Genomic DNA, 12,563 nt, shown 5'->3' on the forward strand with positions numbered 1-12,563 from the left:
TAAAGGGAAATTGGAACGGACATTTTCATAAAGCTTTTTTGGTCAATAAAAGGTTGCTACTGTTTGTAGTTATTGGTGGGGATTATTATGATGGTAATGATAGAGAATATAAAGTGGCTAGGACCCAAAGGATTTCTAGAAAAAGAAGATTATTTTCTTCGAAGTAGTAATTTGATAGTAATTTGAAGGGTTTGCTCAGTTTGTAAAGTAACAGTTACCCTGCTGTGACCAGTTAAGATAACAGTAGCTGACATTTATTGAGCCTCTCCTGTTATATTTTAAGTATTCTGCTAAAGATTTGACCATATATTATCTCATTTAATCTTCACAACAATTTTTTTAAATTTAATATGGGTAAGTTGGTTTCCGGTGAAAACCAGAAAACCTGCTACACAAATTCTAAAAGAGCTGTAACAATTCACAACAATTTTTAAGGAGTACATACTATCCCACTTTAGGGAGAGGATGTGGTTCAAAGAGATTTTTAAGTGACTGAAATTCAAAACCAGGTCTGTCCAATCCAGAGCCTATATCTTTCCATTTGGCCATAGTACCTCATAATAATCTTTAAAACTGAGAACATTTCCTTTACATCTTTTTATTCAGAAGGGATTTTGTAAATATTTACTCATTGCCTGCTATATGTAATTTAATTTGCTAGATCCTGTAATGTATAGAAGAGGAAAGCAAGGCAGTTTCCCTCCCAAAAAAGCTTGAGTCTTTGGAGGCAGACTAGTATCTATAGAATTAATTGTCAATAGCAGTTGTATTTTAGGTGCTATGCTAAGCATTCAAATATACTTTGAACACTTTTTAAGGTTGGGTTGGAAGAACCCAACCTTAAAAAGATGGGAAGGATTTAGACAGACCAAGATGGAGAGAAAGGCACAACTTCCAAGGAGAGTATGAGTCAAGGCCAAGAGGTGAAGTCTTTAATACATTCAGTAGACTAATGAAGGAGGTAAAGGTTTTTGTTGACACCAGGGAGACATGTTAGCAGAGATTTGGCTCCTAAAGTATACAAAACTGGGGTGGTATAAACTGACCAGGCCTTTGCTAATAAGTGGAATGTGGATATTATCTAGCGAAAGAATTCTCCCTTTTCTATCTAGAATTATCCACCAGTGCCCACAAAGAGTTGCAGTTGTTAAATATTTAACTAACTTGAAGTTCTTTTGTATGTGATTGTCAAGGACTGTTTTTTTTTTTTTTTTGAGACGGAGTAGCTGGGATTACAACGCCCAGCTAATTTTTGCATTTTTAGTAGAGACAGGGTTTCCACATGTTAGCCAGGCTGGTCTCGAACTCCTGACCTGCCCCGTCCTCTAAAGTGCTGGGATTATAGATGTGAGCCACCGTACCCAGCCCAAGGAAATAATTTTAAAAGCTAGTGATGGCCGGGCGTAGTGGCTCGCCTGTAATCCCAGCACTTTGGGAGACCGAAGCAGGCAGAACATGAGGTCGGGATCTACCCTTTAGTGTAGATACTATCTGATGAATACAGTGTGTAGTGAAACTATTACTTTATGAAATAGGAACAGTTTTTTAAAGGTTTTTTTTTTTTAAGCTCAGTTTAAGTTCAGTTTTTGTTCAACTAAAACCTTCATATTAGTGATTCTCAAGTTAGGGGAGCTGGCATACCTCCCCTTTATGGGAGGTAACTGCCTTTTTTCTTTCCCTCTCCCACCTTTGAGAATGATTGACTAAATCACTGTTAATGAAAATGTCAGCCCTCATCTGTATTGTAGCAAAGATATTTTTTCAATCACTAACTGCTTAGTCATTTCCCTCTCCCTTTTTGCGCTATTAATTTCATCTTAGCTTTGACCCAGTTTTGAAGTTGGATAAAATGTTAACTTTTAAACTTATTATTTATCATTTTATCTATTCCTCTCAACTTTGTGACAACCGCATCTTTCACAAGCATAGCTTTGACTCAATTCTTGGTTAAAATAGTCTAAAAGGACAACGCCAAATTCATGTGACACACTAAAGGTAATCCTCCAGACTTTTACTTCCTTTTAATACTGCATGGTATAGTTGAATGTCTAAGTTATAATTCCCGCTCCACCCATTTATTATAAGCATGCAGTCTTAGACAAGGCACTTATACTCCCTGAACCTATTTCTTGATTTATAAATGGGGATAATAGTCTCTCCCCTGCCTGCTTTAACAAGCTGTTTTAAAGATCAATAAAAGAAACAGATTATGTAAGAGTTTTATAAACAATAAAATAGTATTCATTCGTTCACATTCCTAGCATGTTCTAGGTCTCAGTCCTGGGTATACTGCAGTGAACAAACACAACAAGTTCTTTTGTTCTATGTCAGGGGTTGACAAACTATGGCCAGTGGGCCAAATCCAGTCCACCATCTGTTTTTGTTTTGTTTTGTTGTTTATTGAGACAGGCTTTTGCTCTATTGCTGAGGCTGGAGTGCAGTGGCACAATCATAGCTCACTCACTGCAGCCTTGACCTCCCAGGCTCAAGTGATCCTCCTGCCTCAGCCTCCTGAGTAGCTTGGACTACAGGCATGTGCCACCATGCCCAGCTAAATTTTTTTGTTATTTTTAATAGAAATAAGATCTTACTATGTTGCCTAGGCTGGGTCTCTGAGCTCAGGCAGTCCTCCTGCTTTGGCCTCCTAAAGTGTTGGTATTACGGGTGTGAGCTGCTGTGCTGGGCCCACTGCCTGTTTTTATAGGATCTATAAACTAATGCTTTTGGAATGGTTGAAAACAAACAAAAAAAGAATAATCATATTTAATGATGTGAAAATTACATGAAATACAATTTCAGGGTACAAAATAAAGTTTTATTGGAACACAATCATGCTTAACAGTTGGGACAGAAACTGTGACTCAAAGCCCATCTGCCCTTTACATTAGCAGTTTACTGACTCTTGCTCTATGATCTTGGACTTCTTTGGGGGATGTTGGACAGTAAACATGTAAGTATATGTTCAGTGGTGGCAAATTCCTTGAAGAAAAATAAAGCAGTAAAGGAGCTAGAATTGTGAAGGTTGAAAGGGTACAACAGCTACTTTATATATGGGAGTTAGGGAAGGGTAATTTATTTGGCAGGTAACATTTGAACAGAGACTGGATAAAGATTGGAGTGAATCATCCAAAAGAGCATTTCTGGCCAAAGGAACAAGAAATATGCCCTGAGGCATGAGTGTAGCTGTAAGTCTAGGAGCTAAGTGGTAGGAGTTGGAGGAATTAGGGAAGGAGGAGCTGTGGAACAGACTTTAGATTTTGTTTTTTGTTTTTGTTTTTTTTTTGAGACAGAGTCTCACTCTGTCACCAAGGCTGGAGTGCAGTGGCACCGTGTTGGCTCACTGCAACCTCCGTCTCCTGGGTTCAAGCAGTTCTCCTGCCTCAGCCTCCCGAGTAGCTGGGATTACAGGCGCCCACCACTATGCCTGGCTAGTTTTTATATTTTTAGTAGAGACGGGGTTTCACCATGTTGGCCAGGTTGGTCTCAAACTCCTGACCTCAGGTGATCCACCCACCTTGGCCTCCCAAAGTGCTGGGTTTAAAGGTGTGAGCCACCGCACCCAGCCCAGACTTTAGATTTTATAATGAGTATGTAAATATATTGGGCCGGGCACAGTGGCTCGCATCTGTAATCCCAGCACTTTGGGAGGCTGAAGCAGGTGGATCACCTGAGGTCAGGAGTTCGAGACCAGCCTAGCCAACATGGTGAAACCCCATCCCTACTAAAAATACAAACATTAGCCAGATGTGGTAGCACGTGCCTGTAATCCCAGCTACGCAGGAGGCTGAGGCAGGAGAATCGCTTGAACCCAGGAGGCAGAGGTTGCAGTGAGCCGAGATCATGCCACTGCACTCCAGCCTGGGCGACAGCACGAAACTCCAGATATAGATATAGATAGAATAATTTTATATAATATATAATTATATATTATATAATTTTAATATAATTATATGTATTATGTTTACTGCTACGTCAAGGTATTTTTGTGGTATTGTGTTCAAATAGTGAAAAAATCAACACTTCAGAAACTATCAAATATCTAATAACCATCCACCATTTCAGTAACTGTCAGGAAATAACATAGGATTCCTTGCCATGACAATGTGTTTTAGGATCCCATGTTGACATCTAATGATAACTACATTCTTTTTAACCACTCATTAAGTATTTCACCCTTGCCATTGCATATACTTTCAAATTTCCTCACTTTCATTAAAAAAATGGGAGATGTTTTGGTTCCTCTGATTGGATATTTCTCCTGTTCTTGGTATTCTCAGGTAAACAGGGAATATTAAGTTTTTTCAGCACTTGAACCTGGATTCAAATAATACTACTAGATTTTCTTTCCTCACCCTGTTTTTTAACTTAGAAAATGAAAGTGAGCTTTTAGTTAACTTTCATCTTTCATATAATCCCCTTGTTTAACCAATTAATCAATTTTTTAAGCATGAGGTACTATCGGGATATTAAGTGAAGTCAAAGGTCTTGGTCAAGTACTAACTTTAAAAAGCTTTCTTTAGCTCGGGAGGCTGAGGCAGGAGAATGGCGTGAACCCGGGAGGCGGAGCTTGCAGTGAGCTGAGATCCGGCCACTGCACTCTAGCCTGGGCGGCAGAGCGAGACTCCGTCTCAAAAATAAAAAAAAAAAAATAAAATAAAATAAATAAAATAAAAAGCTTTCTTTACTGCCTTTAGGATTTGGACATCCTCACCTCAGTCGTTTGGCTTCCTTGACCTGGTTCTTTCAGTTTTCACGTCACTCAGTAGCCTTTACCTTTCTTTATTTCCCTTTTCATCTTAAAAAAAAAAAAAAAAAAAAAAAAAATTAAAGGATGATGGATGTTGACATGCTCCTTTTTTTATTAAAAAAATTTTAATTTGCTTTATCATACTAGTAACATTATATTTCTTATATAACTTTTTGAACACAGAGGAAAGCCAAAAAAAAAAGAAAAAAAAATTATTTTGTACTAGAGATAGTTCTAGTTAAAATTTAGTAGCTATACGTAGGTGTAAATATATATAATCTCTAAAAGACCAGAAAAGGAGTAAAGGCCCTTTTCATTCAACAACACGTTATAAACATATATAAACAGCATATTATAAACCCATGTCAACAAATGGAGCACTTCTCAAACTTTTTTTATTGTCAGGACCCCTTTACATACTTAAAAACTGAATTTTTATTTATGTGACTTATATCTGTTACATTAGATATTAAAACTGAGGTGCCCGGCGCAGTGGCTCACACCTGTAGTCCCAGCACTTGGGAGGTGAGGCAGGTGGATCATTTGAGATCAGGAGTTCAAGACGAGCCTAGCCAACATGGTGAAACCCCGTCTCTACTAAAAACATAAAAATTGGCCAGACGATATGGCACGTGCCTGTAATCCCAGCTACTCAAGAGGCTGAGGCCAGAGAATCGCTTGAACCTGGGAGGTGGAGGTTGCAGTGAGCTGAGATTGTGCTACCGTACTCCAGCCTGGGTGACAGACTGAGACTCTGTCCCAAAAAAAATACTAAAACTGATTTTTAAAATAACTTGTTTTAAAATAATAAACCTATTACATTAAACATAGTTATTTGTTGTTTAAAAAAAAAAAAAATTTATTTTCCAAAACAGAAAAGGAATTAGTATGACAAGTAACATTGTTTTACATTTTGCAAGTCGTTTAAATGCCTACATTCAGTTTGTTATGACATATTGTCTTAGTTTGTGTATATTGTTTCCTCTACTTGGAATGCCCTCCCTGGTCTTTACTACTCATCCTCCAATCCATCTCAAACATCACTACCTTTGAAGACTACCTTTTTTTTTTTTTTTTTCCTGAGACAGAATCTCACTCTTATCGCCCAGGCTGGAGTGCAGTGGCACAATCTTGGCTCACTACGACCTCCGCTACCTGGGTTCAAGCGATTCTCCTGCCTCAGCCTCCCGAGTAGCTGTGATTACAGTTGCCTGCCACTGTGCCTGGCTAATTTTTGTATTTTTTTTTAGTAGAGATGGGATTTCACCATCTTGGCCAGGCTGGTCTTGAACCCCTGACCTCGTGATCCGCCCACCTCGGCCTCCCAAAGTGCTGGGATTATAGGCGTGAGGCACCACGCCTGGCCGACCACCCCCTTTTTAATGTAGGTATACAGAGTTGATTGCATCTTCCTTTGTGCCTCAGTCTGCATTTAATACCTGCTTGCTACATTACTATCTAGGCGTCAGGTCCTTGAGGATAGTGACAATGTCTTATCTAGTCTTCAGTCTTTATTTATTGATACTTCTCTTCCTAGTTTGCTGAATGGGTGAATTATTACTTTTTTATATGCAGTATCAGTTCATCTTCTATCCAAACAAACTGCTGTTCTTTCAGTTGTACCAATTCCATCAGATTTTGTAACTTCTGAAAATTTGGTTGGGACTTCAGGAATATTAATATCTTACATTTTCAGTTTGGTAATTTTATTATACATTCAAATATTATGTTATATAAGTAGTATGTAAAATATGACTGTGGCTTTATTCCTTTTTCCTTTCAGGGAATGTACTTTTTTGATAGTGTATGAATATGTATATACTTATTTTTTGGATTACATACACTTTACTTGACTGAGGAGTTTCATACTTATGTAAAGATTATGGGAAATGCACCTTGACAGAAGGGGGATAGACCATAGCTCACTCCACCGATTTGTCACAAATAGACCAAAAAAAAAAAAAAAGTTTATTATTAAAAGTAGGATTACTGATTTTTTAAATAAGAGATTGATACCAACAGTTGAGAAGTACAGAAATGTGATTAAGTGTACATGCCAAAGAAAATATAGATAGTTAGAAATCTATATTGTAATGGTTAGTCCTATGTAGCATAATTTTCATGAGTTGAGCAGGATTTCTTCCTGATTAGAATCCCTCTTTTTATTGTTTTTTCTCAGTTAATATAAGGAGCCTTATGGAGCATTTCCCCTCCACCAGTTTTCATCCCAGAAAAAATAATATACTATCTGTAATTACCCTGTCAAGTCAGGGTTCTAATACTTTATGTACCTAAGAGTATTCTAACATGTATTTTGTGGCATAAATTCCTGATGCCTGTTTCCAGGTAGTCCACATACCAACTTTTGTCCTCCAGGTCTTAAAAACTTTGTAGGATTTTGCAGCTAAAAGAAATTTTGCAGATCTTCTAATGTGACTCTATGAGGAGCTGGGTTATAATGACAAAACTCAGGACCGAAAACAGTAATGTTTCTAGGATCACAAATCTAGTTAGCTGATGGACCAACAGAGACAGTTATCGGAACCCAAATTTTCCATTCTACCTTGCTCCATCAATCACTAGGCCTTTCTTGACTAACGGTTTCATCACAGAGCAGCTTTTCTTTGTCCTTTTCAGAATAAGAGTGAACTTACAGTAAGATTATTTGTATAAGCCTAGGGATACTAAAGTTGTAAAGCATTTCTGTTTTGTTTATTTTCTTTTTTGAGACAGTCTCACTCTGTCGCCCAAGCTGGAGTGCAGTGGCAGGATCTCGGCTCACTGCAAACTCCGCCTCCTGGATTCAAGAGATTCTTCTGCCTCAACCTCTCAGGTAGCTGGGATTACAGGTGTGCGCCACCATGCCAGCTAAGTTTTGTATTTTTAGTAGAAACAGGGTTTCACCATGTTGGCCAGGTTAGTCTCAAACTCCTGACCTCAAATGATCTGCCTGCCTCAGCCTCCCAAATTGCTGGGATTACAGGCATGAACTACCGCACCCAACCCAAATTTCTGGGTTTTTTTTCTAATTCTCTTCTCACTCCCAGCTTTCTTTCTTTTCTTTCTTTCTTTCTTTTTTTTTTTTTTTTTTTTTAAGACAGAGTCTCCTACAGTTGCCCAGGCTGGAGTACAATCTTAGTTCACTACAACCTCCACCTTCCAGGTTCAGGTGATTCTCCTGCCTCAGCTTCCCAAGTAGCTGGGATTACAGGCACCCACCACCACATCCAGCTAATTCTTGTATTTTTGGTAGAGATGGGGTTTCGCCATGTTGTCCAGACTGGTCTTGAACTCCTGACCTCAAGTGATCCACCCACCTCAGCCTCCCAAAGTGCTGGGATTACAGTCAGGAGCCACCACACCTGGCCCCAGCTTTATTTTCAAGAGACTCTGGAAAATTTTTTTTGTTTGTTTTTTGTTTTTTATGCTGAAGAATGGTTTGAATTTGATGGGGTCATTAATAACTTAAAATTGTTTGAAGGAAATAAAGAAGTCAACAGAGGATGCCTATCTAGAAATAAGGCTCAGTTTATTGTTAGATATACCATGTTCTTCTTTGCCCTACATTAGGGAGTTGAATCATCTTCATATTCGTTATCACATCAAATATTAAGGAATTTTCATCCTTTCTTTCATGGTATGTTAGAACTATACTGAGAGACTCATTTGTGGTGAGCCCTATTTATTATCATTACTAGCATTATTACTATGTATAGATACTGCCAAATATCTATATATTGGTATTGCCAAATGCCAGATAGATAGGAACCATTCTGGAGGATCTTACATCAGTTTAAGAATCAAGAAGGAAGGGACCCAGAACAGTCTTAGAGTAGATTAACTGGAGAATTGCTGTCTAGTTAGTTGGACCACTTAACTCCTCCCTTCTCTCCTCTTTGGGCTAAGCTGAAGACAAAAACAGCATTTGTCCTCAGAATATAGCACTGAGTATGAGCACTGGGACCATAGACACACAGCAGTGTCCCACCTAGCCTGTGGACCTTAGGCTCACTCAGAAGATAAACTGCTCACACACCCTGATGAGCAGAAGCAAATCTACTCTTTCCCTCCCCTGTAGTCACTAGAGACAAGCTACCAGCAAACAGAATGACAAACTAAATTAAATTCAGAGCACCATTTATGGAAAACCAGTACCACGAAAGGGAAGAATCAAATTCAATGAAGAGAGGATCTAAATTTTTAGGAAACAGTCAATAGAACAAGACTTTAAAATGGGTAGTTATACTGGCACACTGGCTCACACCTGTAATTTCAGTGCTTTGGGAGGCTGAGTTGGGAGGATCACTTGAGGCCAGGAGTTTGAGAACAGCCTGGGCAACATAGTGAGACCCTCTCTCTGCAGGAAATTAAAATTTTTAAAAAATTAGCCAGGCATGGTGAGGCACACCTGTAGTCTCAGCTACTTGAGAACTTGAGGCAGGAGGATCACTTGAGCCCAGGAGTTTAAGGTTACAGTGAACTGTGATCACACTGCTGCACTCTATCCTGAGCAACCAAGTGAGACCCTGTCTCTGAGAAAAAACACCTAAAAAATTAAATAAGGAGTTAATGTCCTAATACAGATGATTGTATACACACTAAAAGAAATTGCTTTGCTCTACATACTTGCCAGTACCCCCCCCAAAAAAAAAAAATGACAAAAGGAATTACCAAAAATCTTAGAAATTAAAAATTGAACAGTCAAAATAATTGTTATGCTGGGCCTGGTGATGAGTGCCCGTACTCCCGGCTACTCAGGAGGCTGATTTGGAAAGATTCCTGAGGTCAGGAGTTGGAGGCTGCAATGAGCTATGATCACGCCACTGTACTCCAACCTGGGCGATATAGTGAGGCCCTGTCTCTTAAAAAAAAAAAATTGAGCAGGAAAATGGGCACAGATGAAGAGCATATTAGTGGATTGGAGTCAAGCATTTTCCCCAGACAAAGCATAAAATGACAAAAAAGATAAAATCTAGAGAAAAACAATTAGATAAGCAGGTTAGAACCTAACATTTTATCATCCATTTATAATAGTATATCTAAAAAGGGAGAATGGCAACAGGGGGCAGAGGACAGAGACTAGGTTGAGTAACAGAAGAAATATTTTCCATAGCATTCCTTATGCCCTTTAATACAGTGGTGAATAGTAGAGGTGATAGGAGTCATCTTTGTCTTGTATTAAAGTTGATGACTTAGGGCAGGCACAGTGGCTCACACCTATAACCCCAACACTTTGGAAGGCCGAGGCCAGAGGATCACTTGAACCTAGGAGTTTGAGACCAGCCTGGGCATGGTGAGACTTGTCTCTACAAAAATAAAAATTACAAAATTAGGTGTGGTGGCACATTCCTGTGGCCCCAGCTACTCAGGAAGTATGAGGCAGGAAGATCGCTTGAGCCCAGGAGGTTGAGGCTGCAGTAAGCCTTGATCATGCCACTGCACTCCAGCCTGGACAACAGCCAAGACCCTATCTCAAAATAAATTAATTAGTTAATAAAGTTAGTGACATTGCTTATGTTTCATTATTAAGGTTTTTGTAAAATTTTGGTAGATAGCCCTTTATTAAGTTAAAAGCATTTATTTTATATCTACCAAAAACTAATAGTTTTGGTTTTTTATGATATTGGAGTAGGTGTTAATTTTTTTTTCAGCATGAGTTGAGATGATCACATGGTTTTGGTCTTTTAATTTGTAAGTTACAGTAACTTATTATATTGAACTATCCTTGTATTGGGAGAATTGGTATTGATATGCTATAATTTGCTAATATTTTATTTAGTTTTGCTTAAATGTTCATAATCTAGATCATAGCTTTCTCTTTTTGTGAATGTAAGGTATTTGGTCAAAAACTATTATCCTGTTTTTGAAAGACAAATTCAGATTTATCAAAACACATATATTCCCAAATCAGAATGTACCTATATTGATAGTAACAGCTTTGGGGTGCTTTATGAAAAGAAAATTTGAAGGCTGCTAAACAGTAAATGTTTAAACAGGACATTTTTTTCAAGGGATGTGATGAAAATTTTGTAATTTGTTAATTGTTTCTCCTTTTATATGTTACTCTTCATAATTCTAAGTGTAAATTTTGTTTCTCTTTAGGTACGCATAGCTGCTAAATTCATCACTCATGCACCCCCAGGGGAATTTAATGAAGTATTCAATGGTGAGTAAAGATTAGTATTTTAATCCCTCCTTAATTACTATTATTTATTGAGTACTTGCTATCTGTTTTAATTCTTATGACTTGTTGTAGCTATAGCTAAGTAAATCAAGATTCGAAGAAATTAAAATGACTTGTCCAAGGTCCTCCAGTTAGTAAATGTCAAAGCAAGAATTCAAACCCAGGTCTGAGTCAAAATAAAGCTCCTAACCCATAAATTAGGATGCCTGTCTTATGTGAGAAAAGATTTTAAGGCAGATTAGTATCAATAAATGTAGAAAATATTAAATTATTTTCATAGTTCTATTTTTTCCTTATAGATCATAGCTTAATTTTCTTTAGTGCTTTGCCTTAGGAAGTCACATGTTATGGAACACTTTTTTGGAACAGTGGGGCCGAACTGACTGTATCTGGGGAGCTTGTTAAATATGCAGATTCAGCTTTATCTTCCCCTCAAGATTCGCATTCATTAGATCTGAGGTGGAACTGGTTAATCTGTATTTCATCAAGTTCTTTACCAGGTGATTCTGAATCGCAGCAGGTTGGGGAACCACAGTTAAATACATTTACAACTTTCCATACTATCTGCTGTCTTAATACATTTTACAAGATGGAAAATGTGATGGAGCATCTTAAACTTCATGATGAAATAACCATAATCCCATTTTAAGTTATTAAGTTCATCTTAAAGATTCCTTAAGTAAAATAATAATTGTTGTACATCTTGGTTCAGTTTAGCAAACATTTATTTTGAGATTCTAATTTTATATTAGAAAGTTAGCTACTCGAGAGTAACTGTATGATATTCCTCTGTACCAGGTCCAGATGGTAGAACAGTCAATAATAATCTTGATTGCTAAAATTGGGAAAAGTAACTGGGAGAAACATAAACATTTGCTTCAAGGAGTATAAGATATAACAAGTAAATCAAGATATTTTTTATAAAACCGTTTGTGGCTTTTGAGCACCAACAGCAAAGGAAACAAATGCAGCCTTTTTCTAGTCTTTTACATTGACTAAATTCTTAGTAACATTTTAAATAAATTTTCCTGTTGAAATTTTCTTTTTCTTTTTATTATTATTATTATTTTGACAGAGTCTTGCTCTGTCGCCAGTCTGGAGTGCAGTGGCGTGATCTCGGCTCACTGGAACCCCTGCCTCCCAAGTAGCTGGAACTACAGGTGCTCGCCCCCACACTCCACTAATTTTTTTGTATTTTTAGAAGAGATGGGGTTTCACCATGTTGGCCAGAATGGTCTCAATCTCTTGACCTCGTGATCCGCCCGCCTCAGCTTCCCAAAGTGCTAGGATTACAGGCGTGAGCCACCGCGCCCAGCCGAAATTTTCAATTTTCAGTAGAAAATTCTTCTTGAACTTTAGCTCAGATAAATTCTTGACTAACAGGCCAGGTGTGGTGGCTGACACCTGGAATCCCAGCACTTTGGGAGGCTGAGGTGGGCAGATCGCCTTAGGTCAGGAGTTCAAGACCAACCTGACCAACATGATGAAGTCCCGTCTCTACTAAAAATACAAAAGTTAGCTGAGCGTGGTGGCAGGCGCCTGTAATCCCAGCTACTCAGGAGGCTGAGGCGGGAGAATCTCTTGAACCGGGGAGGTGGAGGTTGGAGTGAGCTGAGATTGCGCCATTGCACT

At 38.3% G+C, this 12,563-nt stretch overlaps 1 protein-coding gene and 1 non-coding gene across 2 annotated transcripts in view; one reads left to right on the plus strand and one right to left on the minus strand.

Moving 5' to 3' along the window:
• Window positions 1–12,563, plus strand: part of CAPZA1 (capping actin protein of muscle Z-line subunit alpha 1) — a 49,409-nt gene that overhangs the window by 14,847 nt on the left and 21,999 nt on the right. The window contains exon 2 of the mRNA XM_003892402.4: window positions 10,850–10,913. Within this exon, the coding sequence (XP_003892451.1) occupies window positions 10,850–10,913 (64 nt within the window). The remainder of the gene's footprint in view (window positions 1–10,849; window positions 10,914–12,563) is intronic.
• Window positions 359–419, minus strand: LOC116272106. Its single transcript, XR_004180821.1, has one exon. It is a non-coding gene; the product is annotated as a U7 small nuclear RNA (small nuclear RNA).

Source organism: Papio anubis, chromosome 1 (assembly GCF_008728515.1).
Source record: "Papio anubis isolate 15944 chromosome 1, Panubis1.0, whole genome shotgun sequence".
NCBI classification, from domain to species: Eukaryota; Metazoa; Chordata; class Mammalia; order Primates; family Cercopithecidae; genus Papio; species Papio anubis.